This window comes from Cervus canadensis, chromosome 2 (assembly GCF_019320065.1).
Source record: "Cervus canadensis isolate Bull #8, Minnesota chromosome 2, ASM1932006v1, whole genome shotgun sequence".
NCBI classification, from domain to species: domain Eukaryota; kingdom Metazoa; phylum Chordata; class Mammalia; order Artiodactyla; family Cervidae; genus Cervus; species Cervus canadensis.
In genome coordinates, this window is record NC_057387.1 from 18,143,992 (window position 1) to 18,167,378 (window position 23,387).

The 23,387-nt window shown below is 50.1% G+C and overlaps 4 protein-coding genes across 8 annotated transcripts; 2 read left to right on the forward strand and 2 right to left on the reverse strand.

Annotated features, from left to right (window-relative positions):
• Nucleotides 1-589: 589 nt before the first annotated feature.
• Nucleotides 590-7,766, forward strand: CA14 (carbonic anhydrase 14). Of its 3 annotated transcripts, none has more exons than XM_043457340.1 (11): nt 590-1,522; nt 3,652-3,672; nt 4,603-4,782; nt 5,436-5,578; nt 5,802-5,897; nt 6,092-6,158; nt 6,340-6,497; nt 6,600-6,720; nt 6,931-6,951; nt 7,073-7,157; nt 7,280-7,766. In XM_043457340.1, the coding sequence occupies exons 1-11, from the start codon at nt 1,468-1,470 to the stop codon at nt 7,341-7,343; spliced, it is 1,011 nt and encodes a 336-aa protein (XP_043313275.1). In that variant the 5' UTR covers nt 590-1,467; the 3' UTR covers nt 7,344-7,766. The 3 variants fall into 3 exon arrangements, with proteins under 3 accessions (XP_043313275.1, XP_043313279.1, XP_043313267.1); XM_043457332.1 differs by having other exon boundaries at nt 1,385-1,522; nt 3,652-3,748; XM_043457344.1 differs by lacking the exon at nt 3,652-3,672.
• APH1A (aph-1 homolog A, gamma-secretase subunit) lies at nt 7,666-11,922 on the reverse strand. Of its 2 annotated transcripts, none has more exons than XM_043457361.1 (7): nt 11,583-11,922; nt 10,621-10,791; nt 10,376-10,449; nt 10,018-10,140; nt 9,736-9,863; nt 9,204-9,327; nt 7,666-7,939 (listed from the first exon to the last, which is right to left on the reverse strand). In XM_043457361.1, exons 1-7 carry the CDS (start codon nt 11,693-11,695, stop codon nt 7,914-7,916), a joined length of 759 nt encoding a protein of 252 aa, XP_043313296.1. In that variant the 5' UTR covers nt 11,696-11,922; the 3' UTR covers nt 7,666-7,913. The 2 variants fall into 2 exon arrangements, with proteins under 2 accessions (XP_043313296.1, XP_043313291.1); XM_043457356.1 differs by lacking the exon at nt 7,666-7,939 and adding an exon at nt 8,059-8,859 and having other exon boundaries at nt 11,583-11,921.
• A 2,750-nt stretch (nt 11,923-14,672) lies between these two features.
• C2H1orf54 (chromosome 2 C1orf54 homolog) lies at nt 14,673-22,823 on the forward strand. 2 transcript variants are annotated; one of them, XM_043457381.1, is made up of 6 exons: nt 14,673-14,780; nt 15,997-16,080; nt 16,731-16,789; nt 17,204-17,311; nt 21,986-22,084; nt 22,755-22,823. In XM_043457381.1, the coding sequence occupies exons 1-5, from the start codon at nt 14,735-14,737 to the stop codon at nt 22,079-22,081; spliced, it is 393 nt and encodes a 130-aa protein (XP_043313316.1). In that variant the 5' UTR covers nt 14,673-14,734; the 3' UTR covers nt 22,082-22,084; nt 22,755-22,823. The 2 variants fall into 2 exon arrangements, with proteins under 2 accessions (XP_043313316.1, XP_043313325.1); XM_043457390.1 differs by having other exon boundaries at nt 21,989-22,084.
• On the reverse strand, nt 18,946-19,589 carry LOC122434165 (60S ribosomal protein L19-like). The gene has a single exon (XM_043457369.1). It carries the CDS (start codon nt 19,556-19,558, stop codon nt 18,968-18,970), a length of 591 nt encoding a protein of 196 aa, XP_043313304.1. The 5' UTR covers nt 19,559-19,589; the 3' UTR covers nt 18,946-18,967.
• Nucleotides 22,824-23,387: the final 564 nt, after the last annotated feature.

The window sequence follows — 23,387 nt, forward strand, 5'->3', positions numbered from 1 at the left end:
ATCAGGATTTCCAGTCCCGTGGGGGAACAAGCACCAGCCTGCATTCCTGAGATTCAACGGCCTCTCGGCTCCACTAGCCCAGCTCTCCGGTGGCAGGTCTCACTCAGTCCCCAAAGTCCTGCCCCAGCCTTTGGCTGGGCGGGTGGGAAGACCCTGGGCCCCTCTCCCACTCCAATGTGATCACATGGTCTCTCTCTGCTCCCTCCACTCTCGGAGCCTGGAGTCCACCTTTTTTTTGTTTGTTTTTTTGATGGTGGTGGTAGTGATTGTTTCTAAGGTCTCCCCGCCTCTCCTCCTGCCCTGGCCACCCTGCCCGGGGTCTGTGTCCTCTTCAGTGACAAAAGCCGCCCTAGATCTGGGCTCCCTGGGGAGGGAGGTGGCTGGGTCTGGCAGTTGCAGCCGCTGTCTCTTCTTGGTGCTGCTGCAGCCCCTCCCCCGCTGGGCACACAAATGGGCTTTATCCAGCAAACAAAACCACCCCCCACCCAGGCCACAAAGGCACGTGGACCCAGCCTCACCGTGGGAAGGGGGTGGTGACAGGCGCAGGAGAAAGCGCTCCAAACGAGCTCCCCTCTCCCGCCTCACTTCTCTTCCTCACTTTCCACAACCAAGGTTTCAGTCCTTGACTTCCTACCCTCCAGCTGCACCCTGAGTCCCCCAACTCCCTTTAACTCTGCACTCTTCCTATTCCAGGGCACCTCACATTCTGCAGGGGTTTGGGCACGGGTCCTCCCGCTATCTGCCCCACACCCAGGGAGTGGCCCCTCAGAGGAGAAGCCAAAGTCCCTTGGAGGGGGACTGGATGGGACCCCAAAGGATCGGACCCCCAAAACCTCCGTTCTTGCTCCTGCCGGTTCCCAGGGACACCTTTCTCCACAGTGTCAGTGTGGATAGCCGAGGAAGGAAGAGCTCACCCCAGCTGGGTTCCTGAGCCGGGGCCAGGGCTCCCGTTTTCACAGGCGCGCTCTCCTCTGAGCAGGGCCATCCTGCATGCTTAATCGGCTATTTAAGGAGCTGTTCGCCAGCAACCCAGGCAGCCCCCCCTCCCCACGTACACCCGTCCAGAGCCACCTTAAAAGCAGGAGGCAATTGGAAGTAGCTGGCCAGCAAGTGAAGACTGCAAAGAGAGGTAAAAAGAGAGGGGGCTGAAAGAGAAGCAGCGAGAGATTTATCCTGGGACCAGAAACTCACGGTACCCCCACTGAAAACCAAACCCCCTGGAAGCCCGCAGAGACACAAAGACAGCAAGAGAGAAAGACAAATACATTCAACTCCAGGAAGCTCCTGTCCTCCCCCCCAACCCTCTCTCCCCCTCTCTCTCTCTTTCTCTCTCTCTCTCTCTCTCTCTCCCTCTCTCTCCCCTCCTCTCTCTCTCTCTCTCCCTCTCCCCTCCCCTCCCCCTCCCTCTCCCTGCCCTACTCCTCTAGTCCCCAGGCCCCCAGTACCTCGCACTCCTCCGAGCACACCATGTTGTTCTTCACCTTCCTGCTAGAGGTGCTTTGGACCCTGACTGCCAACGGGGGTAGGTACATCTGGGTGTCTGTGTGTCTGTCTATGCTGATGTACACATGTTGCCTTGCATGTTTAATGGAGGAGGAGTGTAAAAGGAAACCTGGGGGCTAGAATAATAGGTTCAGGCTCAGGGATGGAGGGAAAGAGAGAAGACTCGGGAGGAGACCACTGTCCTTCCTTCGTTGCCGTTTGTTTTTCCAGCCTTGTTGTGGGTGGGGATGGGGGCAAACTAGCCTGGGGCAGGATATGTACACTCGCCTCCCGCAGAATCGATTTGCAGGCTACAAAGTCTCTTCTGAGCTCTTTCCCCACTGCCCTGGTCCCAGGCTACCCTCCTGGCCTTCTTTATTTACAAACTCATCCAATTAGGGAGCCAAAGAAGCCTGGAGTGAAAGGATAGAGGACTCATGGAGCGGGTGGTCAGGGGAATATTCCCACAGCTCCTGGCAAACTCAGACCCCATCCCTGACTACGAACCTCATGGCCTTTCTAGGTGCGTGTGTGCTAAGTCACTTCAGTCGGGTCTGACTCTTTGCGACCCTATGGACTGTAGCCCACCAGGCTCCTCTGTCCATGGAATTCTCCAGGCAAGAGTACTGGAGTGGTCTCTGTTCCATGGGGCGACCGATTTCCTGGTTTTTCCTGAAAGCAGTAGCAATAATAGTCCATATTGTTAGTCCCTTTACAACCTACAAAGGACTTTCAGGAGCTCCCAGGAGAGGAGGAGGGACTCTCGGGGGAATGGCTGAGGTGTTCCAGGAATGTCCCCAGGACCCTTACCGCGCATTTCTGTGATCCCTGTGTCTAGTGCAGTATCCAGCACACAGCAGATGTGGAATTAAGGTGTGTTGGAAGAACAGGGTTGGGAGGTGTCTAGAGGGCAGAAGGAAAATGCAAAGATGACTGGGCGGAGGGGCACCTAGTCAAGGAGAGCTGCAAATTCTACCTGAGGAGGAAGGAAAAAAGATCAGGAAAGGGGAGGAAGAGATGCAAGACCAGTGTGTTGAGAATTTGGTGGGAGGGAAAAGGCAAGGCTGTTAGCCTGCCCAGAACCAGGGAGTTTGAGTTGTCGAGGCGTCCCACTGAGATGGTGAGTGCAAGGCTGCCTCCAGCCTTTCCCTGGGTTGCTTTTCAGAATTGTGTGAACTGAGGGATGAGCCAGTCAAAGAGCCCAGTGATGAGATCAAGGATATCTTAGCAGTCTAAGGGATTTATTTAAGGGAATAAGAGCGCGGAGGTTGCAGGGGGCAGAGGGTGGAGATTTAGAATTTTTCTCCAAAGTTTCTAGCAATTTGAAAAATGCAGAGACAACCTGCAGGAAGGCCTCCTTTTCCCCTTGAAGCAGTTTGGCCCTGGGTGAGGGCTGGACCAGCAGACCCCAGACCTCCCATCCAGAAGACAGGACTGCATGAGAGCCTGGCATGTGACCAGGCTGGCAGCTCTCATTTCCACACACAATGCTTTACTTTCATCCTGTCCCTGCCAGCCTGGCTGCCTGTGCCTACCCATCACGCTCCACATAGAGTAGACCCTGCCTGACTCCCACCTCTCCTAGTCATCTGCGAACCTAGGGAGCAGAGGTTCCTGGTGATGGGGAAAGCTTGCTTTAGAGTTACTGGGACAAGAAGGAGAAACGTAAATGTTCATTTACAGCTCAATGCCTGGGTTTGTACATTTACAAAGCTCAGTGCCTGGGTTTGTACAAAGCTTCAAAGCAAAGGAATCATCGCCTTCTCCTCTCAGCAACATGGCCCCCAACTCTGAACTTCCTGCCCCTCCCCTTGTTCCAGTCCCCTTCCTCCAAACCCTCTGCCTACATCGTCACCTCAGCCCAAGTGTTAGACTGGCTTGGCACAGGCTAGAGAAAAGTGAGGGTTGGGCATTTTGCACACTTGGATCCAGGTTAATTTTAGTCTCCTGGCTTTATCTCTTTTCAATTCTCCTCCCCCTTTACTCAGCCAGCACAAGCGCAGCCTGGCTGGAGATTTTAAATAGACCCCCGACCTTTCCACTGCGGTGTCCAATTTCAGGTCTTCCTTTGGGAAGTGCTGGAAGGAGGGAGGAGAAAGGGAGGGGGGAGCGGAGGAGCTCCCTGCCTCAGGCTATGCTGGCTGTAACTCAGGTTACTCTGCCTTGCAGGTCAACACTGGACATATGAGGGTGAGAGCAGAACCCCAGGCCTACGACACCCCTTCCTCACTGGGACCTCTTCACCTGGCGGGAAGACTTACGCCACGTGGGTGGGGAGGTTTCCGTTAGCTTTTCATCCTAGCTCCTCCCTTCCCCAACTCCCCATGCCCCAGCTTCCGCTCAGATTGATTCTTAGACCCTGTTCTAAGCATCAAATCCCACACCCCCTGATTCAGCAGAAAAGCCAGTTATGTCCTCAATCAATCTCTGTGGGAGTGAGGGAGCTGGAGTGGAGAGGGAAGCGGGTGGGGGAAGATGCCATGAGCTTAGCTGCCAGTTCTCCTCCTTGCTCTTTCTATCCTGATCACTCCCACCCCCACCTGAATCTGGAACTGGGACAGAACCTGAGGTCAGGGGTGAGGGAGAGGCCAGCAGGACAATGTGTGACCCTGGCAGAGGTCTTTTCAACTTAATCAAGTCCCTGAGTCAATGCAAGTTCCAGTGTGAAAGCAAGGAGTCAACGATGGGAAGTCAGCAGGTCTAAATCTTAAGGCCACTTGATAGGGGTTCCCCAGAGACCCTACCTCTCTAGAATAATTTTCCCAGTTTTCCTGCTGCTACTCAAATCCACCTCTGGCTCTGCGGACACTCTATCCGTCTCCTCTTCCTCTCATTAGCTTTCGTATCCTTCAACAAGAGAAGCAGTAAGTAAAGGCAACTGCTCCCCATTCATCAGGAGAGCAGAGGAATCATCACTGCCCCTGCATAGGCGATGGGAAGGAATTGCCGCAGCGAGTCCAGCAAGGACTCCCCCTCACCCAGCCCCGCATAACTGAGGGCTTCATATGGGGTGGAGGGAAGTGCATGTCTGCCTCCACGTAGGTAAATAGCTTGGTGGAGGGTTGCTGAAGGGTGGTTGGGGCTGGAGGGCAAGACAAATGTCTGTGATAACCCCACCAGGTCCACATGGTCAAGAACACTGGCCCGCCTCTTACCCTGAATGTGGAAGCAATGCCCAGTCCCCCATCAATATCCAGACAGACAGTGTGACTTTTGACCCTGACTTGCTACCTCTGCAGCCCCATGGATATGAACAGCCTGGCACTGAGCCTTTGAACCTGCACAATAATGGCCACACAGGTAAAAAGACCTGGCCTCCAAGGAGATGTAAGCTTCAATTCCACTCTTAGGAGTCAGAGGTGAAGAAGCATTCTCCTAACTTCTAAATTCTCAGAAGGTTTTATCTATAAATTTGGAGACAAGAGAATGGGGATGAGGCTCCTGCAGCCAAAGGTGGTTGAGGGGTGGGTGAGCATCATAGTACTGCCTTGATCTTCACTACAGAGGCAGTGGCTGGGACTTTCAGCCAGGGGTCCAGTGGTTAAGACTCCAGGCTCCCACTGCAGGGGGCACAGGTTCAATCCCTAGTTGGGGGACTAAGATCCCACATGCCAATGCCCCAGGGTGCCACCAAAAAAAAAGAAAAGCAGTGTCCTATGGGAAGAACAGAGGATGATATGGTTGAATGGCATCACTGACTCCATGGACAAGTACTTGAGCAAACTCCAGGAGATAGTGAAGGACAGGGAAGCCTGGAGTGCTGCAGTCCACAGGGTCTCAAAGAGTTGGACACAACTGAGCGACTGAACAACATGGGAAGAACTGGGTGCTGTGCAGAGAGACAGAAAAGTTTGGCCAAGTTTCCCAAGAAGTGATGGCAACTGGGGGGGCAGGGTAGGAATGCATCCACATTACTCCACCAACCCTAACTACTTGCTCTCTTTCCCTCACAGTACAACTCTCTCTGCCCTCTACCCTTTATCTGGAAGGACTTCCCCGAAAATATGTAGCTGCCCAGCTCCACCTGCACTGGGGTCAGAAAGGAACCCCCTGGGGGTCAGAGCACCTGGTCAACGGCAAAGCCACAGCTGCAGAGGTACCAGGAGCAAGGCTTGGATTAGGATGTAGTGGTAGGCACTGTCGGTGCCAGGCATCTGGAAACTGGAACAGTCACACTTGGGGTGAAAGGGCAAGCTTTGTGGGGCAGATTTACTGCATGCGAGAGGTGGCGGTGGTGGTGGCAGTGGCTAGGATCAAAGCCTTTGGGACTGGGTAGTGGAGAAACATCAAATGATTCAATTCCCTGTCCTCTCTCTTAGCTCCACATCGTACATTATGATTCTGAGTCCTACGAAAGCCTGAGTGAGGCTGCTCAGAGGCCTCAGGGCCTGGCTGTCTTGGGCATCCTCATTGAGGTCAGTGGCCCCCAATCCCTCCGAGGCCCCCCTCCACTCCCTCTGCATCCCTCAGTCCTATTCTGTCCATGTCTGCTGCTGGTCATCCTCCCAAGACAAGTCAGCAACCCATTTAGACCATGTATCCTACACACAATTGTCTGACTTCCAACATGGACTCACCCTGAACACTCTCCCGCGTCTTCCCCATCCAGGTGGGTGAGACTAAGAATCCAGCTTATGAACACATTCTGAGTCACTTGCATGAAATCAAGCACAAAGGTGAGCCCTAAAAATCTATCTTAAGACAAAGTCACATTAGACTTCAGGGAAATTTCTCAAGGCCTGGGAGACCTGGGATGAGACAGTGAGTTAGGGACCAAGGGGTTTGCTTCTAGCAGCCCTGTCTAGGTAATCGAGGGTGCAGTGAGAGGGAGATGAGCCCGAGTCTGTCCCTGCCCAGATCAGAAGACCTCTGTGCCTCCCTTCAATGTGAGAGGGCTGCTCCCGCCGCTGCTGGCGCAGTACTTCCGTTACAACGGTTCGCTCACCACTCCGCCCTGCTACCAGAGTGTGCTCTGGACGGTCTTCCATCGAAGGGCCCAGATTTCCATGGAACAGGTGAGCAGTGGAGAGGTGAAGCGGCAGAATTGTAACCTCAAACCCTTCCCCACTCCCCAAAGCAAGGGCTGCTCATCTGAGCCCCACGCTTCTGCTTCTCAGCTGGAAAAACTTCGGGAGACACTGTTCTCCACGGAGGAGGAGCCCTCTGAGCCCCTGGTACAGAACTACCGAGCCGCCCAGCCTCTCAATCAGCGGATGGTCTTTGCTTCTTTCATCCAAGGTGACTGTACAGGGCTTGGAAAAGGGGACGGGAAACTGGGGGATTCAATGGCAGGAACTAGGATGCCTCTAGGAAGGAAAAGGCTAACGGGGGAAGGAATTCCCAGGCCTTGCTTGGACTGGGACCCACCATGCCCCCAGGGCTGGAGCAGGGCAGCTTCTAGCTGGGTGGGGATCTGGTCTCGCTGACCCAGGTTTTCTTCCCTTGCAGTGGGACCCTCGTATACCACAGGTAAGATGGTCGTTCCCAGGTATCGAGGTGTGGGGTACAGGGTATGGTGCTCCTCAGCAAGTTAGGGAAAGGCTCACCATCTATGTCAGTCCTAGGCAGACACCCTCCATTTCTCTCCCAGGTGAAATGCTGAGTTTGGGAGCAGGAATCCTGGTTGGCTGTCTCTGCCTTCTGCTGGCTGTTTATTTCATCGCTAGAAAGATCCGGTGAGGTCCTACTCTCCATCCTTCCAGTCCTTTCTTTTGTCCCGAAAAGCATGCTCCTAGTCCACCTCTAATCTGCTTCACATTGGACACTAGGCATTTCCACGAATCATTCTCCCTTCCAGGAGGAAGAGACTAAGAAACCGGAAAAGTGTGGTCTTCACCTCAGCACGAGCCACCGAGGCATAGACTCCTTCCTGGACACTTCAGATGCCTTCCACTTGCTCGGCTGTCAGGGTGCTTGTCAAGTGAGGCGCTGGGACTGGCCAGGAAATAATGTAGGAGTAGGCCAACACCCCTCTTTCCTCCAGACAGTCCCTACACAGAAGTATAGACAGGCTCTCATTCAAGGATGACCAACAGAACCTTCAGCCTCTTAGAACATGGAGATCAGGATAGCTCTATGGTGACAATGCAGAGGGTCAACTGTGTATAGTTGTAGGGGGATGTGGCCCACAGTCCCCCGTCCCCTTTATAGCCCTGTCCCTAGATATAGCTGTAAGATCTCCCCTTAGGAAAAAGGGTTGCTGCTGTTTATTTTGGGTTTTTTTTTTTTCCTCAATATATTTGGAAATTAAAGCTGCTGACCCCACGTCTGGCTTTACTTCTGGAGCTCTTGAGAATGGGAGTGTTTCTTAATGCCTCAGATGGCAGAGGTGGGCAAACGGAAGCATGGGTGAGTAACTCCTTTTACTCCAATCCTGGAGGAGGGGAGATCCACTTCTGGAAGATGCTTAACCCAGAGTTTCTGACATGAGTTCATACTCCCTGGCCTCGCATCGAAGCTATCCTTGGAGGGAACCAGAAATTGCCAGGTTAGAAAGGCAGTTGGAAAACAGCCATGAGAGGACAGAAACCTCATTAACACGTTATCCCCTCCTTTTAAAGCCAAGTTCCCCCACAATTATAAAGTCCTTTTTATTAGTCAAAATCACAAACACCTCGATTAAAAGGATGGGATACACCACCCTCAGCAGAAAATGATACAGTTTATAGAAAACCTCCCCGCCCCCCACACACCCCAATTAAAAACTAGAAAAAAATCTGCCCTCCTTCCCTGTGATGTCATGGTAGGCTGACTCCTCCAGGAGCACTGCAACTCTGGAGAGGGCCAGCTCCCCACAGCACCCTCCACTTCACCTTGGGGAGAGGAGGGATGCTGGTGGTCAAGGAGGTTAAAACATTAGTTCCAGTAATACCAGTTCCCAAACATGCACTTCCTTCCTTTCCCCCAAAGTCTGGGACCAAGGGGAAAGCTGGACAGGTATAAGCCCAGTCATAAGGAGCAAGTTGAGGAGGGAAAATACAGTCCAAGGAGGTTAGGAGAAGAATTCCAACATACCTCCTCCCTCCCCCGACTCAAAAAAAAAAAAAAAAAAGGCAATTTGGGGTCTTTATCACACCAAAAATAGTTCCCCTCAGACCTGAGAAAAAGACCAAGATGTCCAGTCTGGGGAGGGGGTACTGGGAAACTCAGAGCTCATCTACCCTTGAACCTCCATTGACTTCATCTCCACGGCAATGGCTAAACTAGGTCCCTTTTCTTGGCCACCTGCACTGTCCAGAACTGGAGATGGAGAAATACAGGGCGAGGAGATCAGGAGGGCACCCCAGGCCCAGGGGTCCCCCCCAAGGTTCCCTCAGTCCTCGGGTGGGATGCGCAGGGCAGAATACACCATCACCCGACTGTCCTCCTGCCGTCGGCCTGCAGAGGGGAAGGGGGATGAGTCTTGGGCAGGGTGAGGGCAGAGCACTGACACATGGGGAGTCCTGGACACAAGGGGAAGGGGGGTCCCCAGATGGTGGGGATAAGTGCAGATTCAAACCCACCAGTCACTGACTGGCTGAACCCAGACTGCTCCTGGTAAAGCCTAGAGACTAAAGGTCACACACGAGTGGGCAAAGCAAGACCCTGAAGGTGGTGGAACAGACCGACGAGGAGACAGAGAATGCTGGGCAATGGACCCGGGCTGGGGCTGGGCTCAGTCATGGGCAGTGGGCAGGCAGGTGGGATCTGTCAGGCGATCGGTCCAGGTAGTCAGTCCTTACACGAGAGACTGCGCTGGATACTTCGGAAGGACCCTCCAGCTGTGATGAAGGCCCAGAGCCCCATGGAAACAGTGACTGCATAGATGGGCAGCAGGCTGGCCTCATACCAGGGGTTCAGGAATGTCTGGTGATGGGGGAAGAATAGAAAAGAAGTTAGATTCTCCCTCTAATCCCTATATTCCCATTGTGCCTTTGACCCAAACTTCCCCAGAGATCTCCCTCAAATCCCTCAGTCCTTCAGAGCACCAGTAAGTATCTTGTGATTTTCAGCTCCCCCAAAGGTTTCTGCTACTTCTGCTCACCTCAGGCCATCTGCATTATGGTTTGATTAATCCATTCAAACTCCTCCCCAGGGAATCCCCAGAGCAGGATATACAATTGATGCTGAGGTGAGAGACGTCTCAAGATTCACCTTTCTGCCTCCTCTCATGACAGATTTTTAAACGTTAAGAAGTGAGGATGTATTTCCCCCTCCATCCCACTCACCATTAAGTTCTTTTCTCTCTAACTCAGGCCCCTGTCCCCAACTCACCAGTCCCGATGTCAGTAGGTGACTCCCAACCACCAGGCCCAAAGCCCAGTACCGTCTCCTCTCACAGGCATCAAAGAACACAACTCCCCAAAAGGTATGGAGCAGGATAATGGCTGCTGTCAGAAAGGCTGCAGGGGGGGAGATGGGGATGAGATACATCCCTCGTCTTCTCCCAGCCTCCTGAGATGCTGAGCCAAAGAAGTCTCCCAGGGAGGGCCAGTAAATCAGGTCAGGGCTTAGGGATGGATGGGGCAGGAAGGCAAGAAAGAAAGTGGACTTTACCTGAAGTCAAGAAGTAATAGGGTGAGTCTCCGTGGATCCCAACCACACCTGGCCCAAGTGCATCAGCCAAAATATTGATAACAGAGAAGACACCACTGATGATACCGAAGGAAAGACCAGAAACTGGGGGGAGGGAGGGTCTCATCAATGCCAGAGATCACTATAGCCTGACTGCCAGTGATCCCTCCCCATTCCCAGGCACAATTCCCCCCCACCTTCTCTCCCTCCAGGCAACCTATCCTTGGAAGTCAGGTGTGAAGAAAAACAAGAAGCCACTTAGGACACGTGGATGTTTAGAGGCTTCCCTGGGAGAGAAGAGTGTCCAACTCCCTCCTCCAGTCCCTCTCCCTTGGCTCACCATAGGCCATCTGGCGGATGGAGATGGGTGATCTTCCGTCCTCACTCAGCGATGCTAACCCTTCATCTGCCTTCCTGGGGTGTGGTGGGGTGGGTGGGACAGGGGAAACATGAGGGAGGGCAGGAATCTCCTTTCCCTCTAACGTCTTCCCTTAGTGCTTTCTCATCCAAACCACCACCCAGGGCTGCCCCATTCATAGTTCAGTCCTCTCCCCTTCTCCCCTCCAGACCATCCCATCTTCTTACTTAAGCAGCTTGTAGTAGGCAAAGCGGAACACCTCCTGTAGAAGGACGGAGACTGCAGCACCAAATATCAGAAGGCCATACTGGAGCCGGGCATCTGACCGGTCGGTCACATGGACCAAGATGAACCAGACCACAGAGGCCAGGAGCAGGGAGACCAGCCAGAAAAATGCCCTGAGGAAAGACAAGGACAATCAGACAAGCCAGGGTAGAAGGCATCCTGAGACATCAAAGAGAGAAACCAATCAAGGCTGCAGCATAAAAAGCGGAAGTTAGACTTCTGGATGGCCAGGGAGACGGGGAGGAGATAGGATAAGTGTCTCCACCAAGGGAGTTTGTAGGGATCTGAACGCAGGGGAAGGCCTAGAAATCTGATTAAAGGGTCTGCAGAGCTATGAAAGCCAGAGTGCAGGAGCACAAGAGGGCGAGGTATCCATTCCTGGATACTTCCGTAGGGACGGGTGAGGTCAGCACAGCCCCTTCACTAGTCTTGGCCCTGGGCCTCCTCTGACGTCGCCGGGAGGAGTACAGGAGGAATCTGTGCGGTCCCTGCAAGGCGGAAACCAACTGCGGGAAAGAGCAAATCACTCAGATCCCTGACTCGACCCTTCTCAATCTTCACCTCCAACTTGTCTCCCCCTACTCAGGCTTCCCTTGGAGCGTCCCAGGGGTGGCTCAGTGGTAAAGAATCCGCCTGCTAATGCAGCAGACTCAGGAGACGCGGTTTCCATCCCTGGGTAGGGACGATTTCCTGAAGTAGCATCTTCAGTACGGCAACCCACTCCAGTATTCTCGCCTGGAAAATCTCATGGACAGAAGAGCCTCGCGGGCTACAGTCCATAGGGTCGTAAAAGAACCGGACACCACTGAGCAGGAGCAAGACTCAGGCTCGCCCCAGGTCCTCAAGCTTCTTTCGGATCTCACTCTTCGGCGTCCTTCCGCGTCTCCCCAACCCCCTAACTCACCCGGCGACCAAGATGATGACGCGAAGCGGGTCTCCAGCCACAGTGATCAAGAAAAGCGCAAAGGCCGGGCCAAAAGCGACGAAAGTGCATCCAAAAAACACTGCGGCCCCCATGGCTGGGCAGCTGGGGGCGGGGTGGAGACCCGGCCAAGCGAGGGGAAGGGGAGGAGCACGCCAGCTAGGGTGTCCGCGTGGGGTGGCGACGCGACCCCGTGAGGGGCGCGGTGCAATGTCACCCCCGGACCCCCGGGGAAGGCGGGGAGATCGAAACCCCAGACACTAGTCCGCGCGACTTCCTCTACGGAAGCCGAGGAGGGAACAAACCCCTTTGCAGCCTCATGGCCACCTCCCATCTAATACCCACCCCCTGGAGGCCAATGGAGGGAGACTCCGTGGGGGCGGAGCTGCGGAGGTGGGGCGTGGCTTCACGACCTGCTGGGAGTTGTAGTCCAGCTCTCCTTGCCCTGGACCTCGAACCTGGGAGTGGCTCCGGCCGGTTAAAAGCAGTGGGCTGGGCCCGGGCCCAGGTTCCTTGGTTCGGTTCGGTTCGGCCTTGGTCGCTGTTTCCTTTCGTTATTTTATGGGGCAGGGTGGTAGCAATCCTACGTTTTCTTGAAGAGCTGCAGAGGGGGAAGATCCTGTTAGAAACTAAAGAACAAATACAAAGAAATCACAGGATAGAGAGTGCCGGAAGATAGGGACGGGTATTGTTCTTACTTGAATGAGAGGAAATGAGCTGGAGATACTGCCGAAGAAATGAAGGTTACACTTGAGGGTAGGTGCTCTTTGAACAGGCTAGTGTAGGAAACATACAATACAGTGTCGCTAATGAAGCTTTCATCTATAATGAGAAGCGAATAAGAAGGAAGTAAAAGGAGCCTGGATAGCAATGTTAGGTAGGCTGGAGAGGATTTTGAGTTGGAATTGGGAGTTAAAGCTCTTTGTAAAAAGCAATTATAGCTGTGGAGTTGAAGGAAAACTACCCCCTTCCCCCACACCACCAAAGTTACTCAGTTCCTTTTATGTCATACTTCCTTTATTTATTTTCTGAAAATGAACATCAGGGGTGTCTTTTCCTCAGACTGGGGGAAGGGAAGACACAAGGGATGCATTTTAGAAAGAAAGTTAAAGTGTTAGAGGGTACTGTAACTTCATTTGGATGGGGGTAAGGTTAGTCCTTGGAGAAGGAAATGGCAACCCACTCCAGTATTCTTTTTTTTTTTTTTTTTTGCACTCCAGTATTCTTGCCTGGAGAATCCCAAGGACCCGGGAGCCTGGTGGGCTGCTGTCCATGGGGTCGCACAGAGTCGGACACGACTGAAGTGACTTAGCAGCAGCAGGGTTAGTCCTTGGGAGAAGGCAATGGCAGCCCACTCCAGTACTCTTGCCTGGAGAATCCCGTGGACGGAGGAGCCTGGTAGGCTGCAGTCCATGGGGTCTCTAAGAGTCAACCGCGACTGAGCGACTTCACTTTCACTTTTCACTTTCATGCATTGGAGAAGGAAATGGCAACCCACTCCGGTGTTCTTGCCTGGAGAATCCCAGGGACGGAGGAGCCTGGTGGGCTGCCGTCTATGGGGTCGCACAGAGTTGGACACAACTGAAGTGACGCAGCAGCAGCAGCAGCAGGGTTAGTCCTTAGGGAGGATGTTTTGGCAAAAGAGTGCCAGGATGGGAAGGTGAGGGAAACTGGAACATCGCTTTTGAGAAAGTTATCAAAGTACCCCCAAAACACTATAAAAATTGTTCAAAGAGAACCAGCCTTCCTTTCCTTCTGGAAATGATTTATGGCAATGCATAGATGTATATCCATATAAAAGTTTTACATTTTTTCTGGAAAATTCTGGAAAGGAGCTGAAGGGGTAGATTATATAGATTTATATGAGAACGAACGATACAAATCTGCCCCCAATACGGTTGAGAGGATGGGAGCATCCTGGTCGGTGCTCAAGACTCTATACTGTCTTGCTTCTGAGATAGCAATCCAGAAGAGGTGGGGATAAGACATCATCTCTCCTCTGAGCTCTTATCACAGCATCTTCTGACTTAGGAACAGGCGCCAAACCTATCTTGTTCATTAGTGTTTCCACAGACACTTGCATGGTGCCTGGCTCATAGTAGATGTTGAATAGGTGTTTATTAACTCCCTTTAAAAAAAAAAAAATTCTTATTTCCTTGCCTCTGAACCCTAAATTGCCTATCAGACTAGGCCTAGCACACTGTGCCCAGCAATATGTCACTAAATGTTTCTACACTGGATGGAATGAAAATGGGAACTATAAAAGCAGAGAGGATAAGATGAACTCCACCCCTGTAAGCTAGGAGGAAGCGAACACACCAAAGGACTGAAAGGGGAGAAGAGGTGTGGCATGTACCGCAGGGAAAGAGTACCTGCTTCCTCCCTTCTCCCATCCTGTGTGCAGAAACTTGAGAAGGAGGTGAGTTGAGGTCAGTACTTAGCAGAGAGGAAGGAACTAGTCTTGACTGAAAAGTTGTTTTTGTTTTTTTTTTTAATGAGAATCAATGCAGCAGGTGCTTATAGAGTCGGATGGTGATGTTGATACTGCTCCCATACTTGGTAGTCTGAGATAAGCAGAGGGAGGGGACTGTTCTCACTCTAGAAAAAAATGCTTATCCCTTCCTCAGAATATTTTGACTGTGAAGAAAGAGACTGTGATGAAGCCTCAGGGAGAAGAGCAGTTCTGGAGAGGATAGTCAGTTAGGGACAGTGAGAGGGAGAGGGAGCTTTTTGTGAGGACTGGGCACAAGGAAGGAAAGTAGGGGAGAGGGGAAACTTCACGGTAAGCTGGGTTTTTTGTTGTTGTTTGGTTTGGTTTTTCGTTTGTGTGTTTTGTTTTTCAGAAAGTGGCAGCAGGTGGCCTGATTGGATCTGGTCTAGGGCCAGGGAGTCTCAGTGAACATGTTCCCTTCAAAATTCACTTTGTCTCTCTAATCTGGGCCACTGTGACTGAGGACTGCACCGGTAGTAGCTGATGGCCTAGTCAGGCAGCAAGTGGGCGGAGAAATCCCACCCCCCCCAGGAGAAGAGTTGCTGCTGCTCCTTCGCTGCTTTGGAGGAGGGCAGAAGGCGGGGTAAGTTTGGTGGGAAACTGTGTAATTTCCTTTTTGCAAGGCACTAGAGCAGAATCCAGAATGGATGTCCTCTTTGTAGCCATTCTTGCTGTGCCACTCATCCTGGGTAAGTTCACGTCTCTCCCTGGGCTTTTGAGCCAGGCCTTCTAACCATAAATGGGGAGAAACCATAAATGGTGGGAGAAAAGCAAATGAGAAGAGGGCCGGAGGTGCGGTTCAGGAAAGAGGGACAACACTCTCCCATCGGTGTTAGATGGCAGGGGCAGCGGGAGGACCTGGAAATTAGAGACAGGAAACGGGGAGGAGAGCAGAGTCCTGTCAAAGAAGAGGCAGCTGGTGCGGATGGAGCCCCAGACATGGGGAGGTCCTAACAAGAGTGAGCTCAGCTCACCATCATCAGAGTTGAGTGAGATAAGGACTCAAGTGAGAGTGGACTGAGGCAGGCTCCTTGAAGGTGGAGCAGTCTGAAACTATCGAGGGAAGCCAGGGTATCTTCTTTCCCAGAGAACTGGAGAAAAAGCCTTGTATTAGTAAAGACCCAGGAGGGGTGACCTTTAGAATACTGAGTACTGGCTGCCTTCAGTGACAGGGTCCCAGAAGTAGCTTGGCTTCTTCCCTCCTTTGTTCCCAGCCTTCCAGGTGCGCTCATTGTTTCCTTTTCCTCCAGACTGTTGTGTCACTGCTTGGGGTTAAGAGAGTGCATGCAAGGAGTTTAGAAAACGATTAAGCAGGCGGCCTAGAATTCCTGACCCTGTCACGTCAAAGCCACATATTTTTAATCCTGGGGAGGAAGAAAAACTAATGCAGATGGATCATTTAGTCCTTCTGACTCATCTGAAGAAAGCACTGTTAACTGTGTTGTTCAGAGATATCCTGCTAGTTAGCATTGAAAGGAGAACTAAAGCCCAAGTCCAAAAGCCTAAGGCCAGGTGTATTAGTTAATTGTGAGGGACACTGCTAAGAGGAGATCTCTCACAAATACAGTAAGTCTGGAGCATAATCCTGAGGAGTAGATTTGAAGGTCTTAATTTCTGGTGTCTCCCTGCTTCCTACGTTTTTAAGGCTTAGTTTGGGTTCCAGTATGTGAAGAGGATTTTCACATTTTCAGTTCTGGGGATTCCCAGATGAAAGGGTGGAGAGTAACGGGCCTTGTCAGCATTAAGGAGTCCAGAAGACAGAGAAGGGTTTAGAGGTACAGAGGCAGGGAGATAATAAAGGGGAGGCAGAAACAAAGAATACTGATAGAGCTGAGGTCAACGTCCGGTGTCCTTGTATTGCTAAGGCTTTCCAGATGCCCCCTTGACCTCTAGTTCTTGTCCTAGGACAAGAATATGAGGATGGAGAAGAACTGGAAGAGGATGAGTATTATCAGGTGATCTATTATTACACAATCACCCCCAGCTATGGTGAGTACATATAAGGTTCTGATCCTTCACAGGCTGGAGAGAGGTTTGGGAGCTACTCAGTTCTTAGACTCTGACTTTTCCTTCTGCAATGGCATAACTAGATCAGAGAGAAATTTCGCTCTGAGCAAAAGCCATCAAACTCATGATGTTATTTCTCGAACTAGTGATCCTTTAGAAACTGGTTGAAATAACTTGAAAAATTTCAAATCTGGGCATGATTTTAGATATCAGGTTGAAAATATAAATGCATACACATTCACAAACATTTTTAACATTAGAGTTTGTTGTGTGCATGTGCGTAGTCGCTCAGTCATGTCTGACTCTTTGCGACCCCATGGACTTTAGCCCGTCAGGCTCCTCTGTCCATGGAATTTTCCAGGCAAGAATACTAGACCTGGTTGCCATTTCCTACTCCAGGATCCCTGTCCCAGGGATCGAACCCAAGTCTCCTGCATCCCCGGCATTGGCAGGCGGATTCTTTACCACTATGCCATCTGAGAAGTCCTTAAAGTTTGTGGAATTATATTATACCAGTTAATTTTATAACTTGAGCAAACTGAAGTATTCTGAACAATTTCTTACTCTTCTCATTTCCGGATCTAGTGCTACCTTTCTGATTTGTAACTACTTATTTTTTTTCTCCTCACCAGATGACTTTAGTGTGAACTTCACTGTTGATTACTCTATGTTTGAGCCAGAGAACACAGTGGTGAGTGAAATCTACATGATCCCCTAGGAGGATCAGGATAGGTAGCAGTTAAAAAGAAACTAGACATTGTTGAAATGTAAATAATGAACAGGAATAAAAACTATTTAGGTGAAGTGAAACTAGGTAGTGAATCTGAAACAAATTTGTTAATAACAGCTGGGGATGAAGCCAGAATGCAGTAGGTTTGCTAAGACACTGAAAGGGAGGAACAGTCCTCGAGTCAAGGGAGTTGGTGAATGGGGTGGGTACATAATCCATGCAAACATGAAGTAGGAAAGCTCCCTGAGTGTAAGTCTTGGATAAGGGGTTGGAGGGGAGAAGAGGTGGTGAAGTAAAAAAGAAATCTAAATAGAGAATCTATGAGGATGTTGAACGGAGGCAATGATAACTGTTTCCTAATCCTACTGAGGGCAGAACAGGTTGGATGAGAAGGTGGAAGCATCAGAGACTACCATTAGTTATGAAACAGACCGCGCTGACCATCAGAAGCCTGTAACAGAGAAACCAATGACAATGGAACCAGTGAGTGGATTGGGGATAAGTGGGGAGGGAGACAGACATCCCTTACCCTGGATGGATCCCCAGACTGGTGATGCGGAGCAGAGGGAAGCTTTGGTGGATGGGGGAACCAAATAACTAGTACTACAACGCAGGTGTTCATCTCAGATTAGCCATCATTTCTTTCACTGAGATTTAATACTGTATACAGAACACAGGGAAGAGTTGGTGCAGTTAAATTTCAGTTGAATAGTATTTAATGTGTTTACATACACATAGAGTCTGGTGCTCTGTCATGTCCAACTCTTTGTGATTCCATGGACTGTAACCTGCCAGGCTCCTCTGTCCATGGAATTTTCCAGGCAAGAAATACTGGAGTGGGTTGCCATTTCCTTCTCCAGGGATCTTCCTAACCCAGGGATCGAACCTGTGTCTCTTGTGTCTCTGGCATTGGCAGGCAGATTCATTACCACTTGGCCACCATGTTTTTGTAACCTATGCCTAAAGCTGCTAAGGATGTTGCTGCTAATGAAAAAGAAATCTATCATGTTATTGTCCTCAAAGTATTCATAAAACTCAAGTTTACACTTATGAAACATTTGGAACAAAATGAAAAGGTTTTTAACAGTGTTAAATTGCATACAAATTTGACAGCATACGACAAACAAGTGCTTTAGGCACTGGAAGGAGAGGGATTAGTACAGGTTGAAGTTGTCTGGAAGACTTTCAGAAGATGACTGTTCTTGAGAGACTTCTTTGAAGAATAGGTGAGCTTTTGATTGGCAGTAAGTTATAAAAGGATGAAAGCAATTCGGAAGAAAGTTCTTCCAAGAGTGAAAGAGCTACACAGACAAGGAGGACAGAACAAGAAGGGTATATTTAGTGGTTGAGGTATGATTGAAGGAGATGGTATATGGAAAGGAACAGTAGGAAACTAACACACAAAATGTTCAAAGCTACATGTGTTTGCTTGGTAATTTCACATATGGGAACACAGGGCCAAATTACAGTCTGAAGTATCAAGGTAAATTTCAGACTTATAAACAATAGGGGGCCTAGTATGTTCTCCCATGTGCTAAATGCATGATGAAAGTGGTATTTTTAAAAAATGATTTATCTGGTCGTATGAAGGATGCAATGGACTGGAGAGATATTGAGATTTGCATCCATTAAAGGTCTGGATGAGGGAAGTGGCATTTTGTTTGTTTGTTTATTCATTCTTGGCTGTGCCGGGTCTTCATTGCTGCCAGGGCTTCTCCTTGCAGTGGCTTCCCTTGTTGCAGAGCACAAGCTCTAGGGCGAGCAGGCTTCAGTAGTTGCAGCTCCTGGGCTCCTGAGCACAGGCTCAATTGTTATGGCCCACGGGCTTAGTTGCTCCAAGGCATGTGGGATCTTCCTGGATCAGGGATCGAACCCATGTCTCCTGCATTGACAGGTGGATTCTTTGCCACTGAGCCATCAGGGAAGCCCCAGAAGTGGCATTTTTAATGGAGCAGAGAAAAATAAACACTTTGAAGAAAATGCCTTGCTCCAGTGATAATTTCATATGGGCAATAAATAAGAGGAGAGTTAAAATAACTTTTTTTTTTTTTTTTTAGGCAGATAAAGGCTTGTCTTTTATTGAATGAGTGATCTATGCAATTCTCGAGGCCACTATGTACAGAGAAGAGGGGGAGAACTTTATTTCTTGGTCTCTTCCTCCTTGGACAAAGTCTTGATGATTTCCTCCTTCTTGGCCTGGAGCCGCTCTTCCCGGCGCTTTCGGGCTTCCTTGGTCTTAGACCTGCGGGCCTCAGCCTGGTCCGCTAGAAGCTTCTTGCGAGCCTTGTCTGCCTTCAGCTTGTGGATATGTTCCATGAGAATCCGCTTGTTTTTGAACACGTTACCCTTCACCTTCAGGTACAGGCTGTGATACATGTGGCGGTCAATCTTCTTAGATTCACGGTATCGTCTGAGCAGCCGGCGCAGAATTCTCATCCTCCTCATCCAGGTTACCTTCTCGGGCATTCGAGCATTGGCAGTACCCTTTCGCTTACCTATACCCATATGCCTGCCCTTCCGGCGAGCCAAGGTGTTTTTCCGGCATCGAGCCCGGGAATGGACAGTCACAGGCTTCCGGATGATCAGCCCATCTTTGATCAGCTTCCGGATCTGCTGGCGGGAGTTGGCATTGGTGATTTCATTAGTCTCATTGGGGTCCAACCAGACCTTCTTTTTGCCACAGCGAAGGACGCTGGAGGCAAGCCTCTTCTGAAGCCTGAGCATACTCATGGCCGCGGCCGCAGCGGCGAAAGGAAAGAGAAAATAACTTGAGTTTTAAAAATAACTTTAAATTTTAAATATGGGCGTCTGGGAAAATGGTTGACTGAAATGGGAACTGTGATCAGAGTGATTTGGGGGGGAAGTTATAAATTTGGTATTGGCCAAGTTGAATTTACAGTCACAGCCTATGCTGCTGCTGCTAAGTCGCTTCAGTCGTGTCCGACTCTGTGCGACCCCATAGACGGCAGCCCACCAGGCTCCCCCGTCCCTGGGATTCTCCAGGCAAGAACACTGGAGTGGGTTGCCATTTCCTTCTCCAATGCATGAAAGTAAAAAGTGAAAGTGAAGTCGCTCAGTCGTGTCCGACTCTTAGCGACCCCATGGACTGCAGCCTACCAGGCTCCTCCGTCCACGGGATTCTCCAGGCAAGAGTGCTGGAGTGGGGTGCCGTTACCTTCTCTGCACAGCCTGTGAGGGTGTCCTAAAGGTAGCTGAATTAAGTCCATGCTCCAGTTCTAAGCACAAAGTTACGAATGCAGACAAGCTCAGGAGATCTAGTATTTACAGAATACGGAAAGGCCAATAACCATGCCTTTAGTTAGTAGCAGAGGAATCAACCAAGGAAAAGGAAACAAATTGATTGGAGAGGTAGGTAGATAGCCAAATTTGTATTAAAGAGTCTAGAAGAGAAAGTTTAATATAATCAGGGAAAAGCTACCAATAGGCCAAGGAGAAGGAGGTCATTGATAACTACAGAGAAGGCAGTTTCAATTGAGTGGTTGTACCACAAGCTACTTCCTGTGGCATTAGAAAGGGAATACATTGTGAGGAAGTGGAGGGAGAGGATAAACCAACTATCTGAGAAATCTGGTAATGAGAAAAGAAGCAGAGGACTTCCTTGAAAGTCCAGTATTTAAGACTCTATGCTTCCAATGCAGGGGCATGGGTTCAATCCATGGCTAGGGAACTAAGATCCCCCATGCCACGAGGTGCGGCCAAAGAGAGAGACAGAGGGAGAGAGGAGCAACAGCTAGAAAGGGCCAAAGTGCAGAACCGAAGTGCAGTCTGAATATAGTTGAACATAGATGGGAGGAATCAATAGGAATGGAAAGCTGATGACTGACAAGGACAGATAAATATTTTGAAGTATATGGCAGGCTTCCTTTCGGAGAAGGAAATGGCAACCCACTCCAGTATTCTTGCTTGAAGAATCCTGTGGACAGAGGAGCCTGGTGGGTTGCCGTCTATGGGGTCGCAGAGTCGGACATGACTGAAGCGACTTAGCATGCATGCATGCATTGGAGAAGGAAATGGCAACCCACTCCAGTATTCTTGCCTGGAGAATCCCAGGGACGGAGGAGCCTGGTGGGCTGCTATCTATGGGGTCGCAGAGTCGGACATGACTGAAGCGACTTAGCAGCAGCAGCAGGCTCCCTTTAGCTTGTTAACTCTGTGAGGGTAGGACCAATGTCTTAATCATATTTATATCCCCCTACGTGGGCTTTCCCAGCTTCCCTGGTGGCTCAGAGGTTAAAGCGTCTGCCTCTAATGTGGGAGACCTGGGTTTCATCCCTGGGTTGGGAAGATCTCCTGGAGAAGGAAATGGCAACCCACTCCAGTATTCTTGCCTGGAGAATCCCATGGACAGAGGAGCGTGGTGGGCTACAGTCCATGGGGTCGCAAAGAGTCAGACACGACTGAGCGACTTCACTTTACTCTCACTTTCATGCGGGCTTCCCCAGTGGCTCAGCGTTAAAGAATCTGCCTGCAATGCAGGAGCCACAAGAGACCCAGGCTCGATCCCTGGGACAGGAAGATCTCCTGCAGAAGGGCATGGCAACTCATTCCAGTATTCTTGCCTGGAAAATCCCATGGACAGAAGAGCCTGGTGGGCTACAGTTCATAGGGTCTCAAAGAGTCAGACACAACTGAAGCGACTTACCACACACGGCACCTGTGCCTGAACCTGGTGCCTCAGACAGTAAAGAATCTGCCTGCAATGCGGAGACCCGGGTTCAATCCCTGGGTCAGGAAGATCCCATGGTGAAGGGAATGATTATCCACTCCAGTATTCTTGAAAACTCCACAGACAGAGGAGCTTGGCGGGCTATAGTCGATGGGGTTGCATAGAGTCGGACACGACTGAGTGACTAATATGGCACCTATCACAGTGACTAGCACAGTGTCACGTGCATAGGTTAAAAAACAAAAAACATGTCACTGAATTGAGTCAGGCCTCCCTAGTATGGTCAGGAATGGCTGAAAGGCACAGAGGAAAGGACTTCTTATAGTGATGGGGAGGAGGGCTGGATCTTTCTCTAAGCTCAGAAGAAAGACGACAGAGGTTGGCATAAAGAGATGGTTATCTTTCCAGAGTGGGAACTGGGTGGTAGGAGGATGATACTAGCCTACTATGAGGGGATGTCTGTATTTTAGCAGAGTCCAGATCTGAATGACGCTGTATCCAGTCTGCAGAGTTCTGGTCCACTCCTGTTCTGGGCCCTTGTTCATGGGGGGATGTATTTCCTGTAAAAGGTAAGAGTGCAGCCACTGGCCTTGGGGCAGTTTTGAAGTTTTACCAGTATCTCCAGCTAGTGTTCCCAGCCTGGTCAATTTTCAGCTGCTTAAAGGAAGAGGGGTCACATTTAGAAAAAGCTTACCTAACTTCAAGAAGGTTTAGGAGATGTTGAGGCAAAGGCCTTTGTCATAAGAGTCATTACTTTTTCTGAACTGGGATGATTTCAGGACCTCCTAGAGCAGAAGCAGGTGGAAGGGACAAGAAATTTCTCCAGGTTCCAGTCTGCCTTGAGGAATCAGAGCTGGTTTCAGCCTGGACTGGTTTAAGGTTCTGCAGGTGCCAGAGGGCAAAACGGGAGGGGCCCTGCAACCTGACAGAGTTGAGAGGCTGAAGTTCAGAGTGGGGGCGTGAATGGTTCTCTAACGAAGGGGAGAGACAGTGGGCGAAAGGAAGAGGGGAGAGAAACTTGAATTATACGGAAGGAATTTAAGTTGGTAACCACAGTAAGAGGCACGAAGAAGTTTAGCAGAAGGAAGGAATGAAGGAGGGGACACATCTAATAGATGTCACGAGGAAATCTAGCTCAAAATATAAAATCTGGGCAGTTTCCATAGAGGTGGAAGAGCCTGAAAGGTTTCCTGAGTCTCCTGACCCTGATTTCCTCCTCCTCCTCCCTTTGTTTTCTAGGAGAAGGAAGACTCCTTGATGGGGATCTGGGAAGAGGACAGTGGAAGATTAAATAAATAAATGAAGTAATCTGGTTACTCTCTACTCCTTTATGAGGGCCAGTTCTAAAGCCACAACACTGAAGAGAGCACCAGGATATGTGGGAAGGGTGGATTACAAACGGAGTTAGGCAACAGTAGATTTAGAGGGAATTATTAGGACCATGGGGAGGAGGGTGGAACTGAAATTTTGGGAAGAACAGAGAAAAGCACCCACAAACAGGTTTATTCACGGCCTATAATTCCCTCTAATTCTATCGCTTTACCTTATCATATACAGTATTGAAACAATATGCTTGGAGAAAGTTGAAGTAGAACCCTTTTATCCTTTTTATAAAATGAGCACGTTGTTAAACAAACGTAAACCATCAAAAGCTACTTAGAATAGATTTCAAAAATTCACACCCTCTTCTACTTACTCTCCACACCCCTAGCCACCCCCCCACCCCCGCCTCTAAATATGTACCATTTTCAGTTAGTAATTAGGGCATGCAAGGACAAACTTAAAAAAATTTTTTCTCCCTTTATCCTTGCGACCCTAATCAGAACTAGGCTGCCCCCTTGCGGTCTCTTCAATGTCAAAACTTGAATCAGC

Excerpts from the sequence above, each read along its gene's own strand:
- LOC122434165 (XM_043457369.1), bottom strand. The coding sequence starts at position 19,558 with ATGAGTATGCTCAGGCTTCAGAAGAGGCTTGCCTCCAGCGTCCTTCGC.
- CA14 (XM_043457332.1), top strand. The coding sequence starts at position 3,667 with ATGAGGGTGAGAGCAGAACCCCAGGCCTACGACACCCCTTCCTCACTG. Across the intron at positions 5,898-6,091 it reads TCTTGGGCATCCTCATTGAG|GTGGGTGAGACTAAGAATCC; the intron begins GTCAGTGGCCCC and ends TTCCCCATCCAG. Across the intron at positions 7,158-7,279 it reads TTCATCGCTAGAAAGATCCG|GAGGAAGAGACTAAGAAACC; the intron begins GTGAGGTCCTAC and ends TCTCCCTTCCAG.
- C2H1orf54 (XM_043457381.1), top strand. The coding sequence starts at position 14,735 with ATGGATGTCCTCTTTGTAGCCATTCTTGCTGTGCCACTCATCCTGG. Across the intron at positions 14,781-15,996 it reads TGCTGTGCCACTCATCCTGG|GACAAGAATATGAGGATGGA; the intron begins GTAAGTTCACGT and ends TTCTTGTCCTAG. Across the intron at positions 16,790-17,203 it reads TTGAGCCAGAGAACACAGTG|AACAGGTTGGATGAGAAGGT; the intron begins GTGAGTGAAATC and ends TACTGAGGGCAG.
- APH1A (XM_043457356.1), bottom strand. The coding sequence starts at position 11,695 with ATGGGGGCCGCAGTGTTTTTTGGATGCACTTTCGTCGCTTTTGGCCCG. Across the intron at positions 10,450-10,620 it reads GCCTACTACAAGCTGCTTAA|GAAGGCAGATGAAGGGTTAG; the intron begins GTAAGAAGATGG and ends ACCACACCCCAG. Across the intron at positions 10,141-10,375 it reads CATCCGCCAGATGGCCTATG|TTTCTGGTCTTTCCTTCGGT; the intron begins GTGAGCCAAGGG and ends CCCTCCCCCCAG.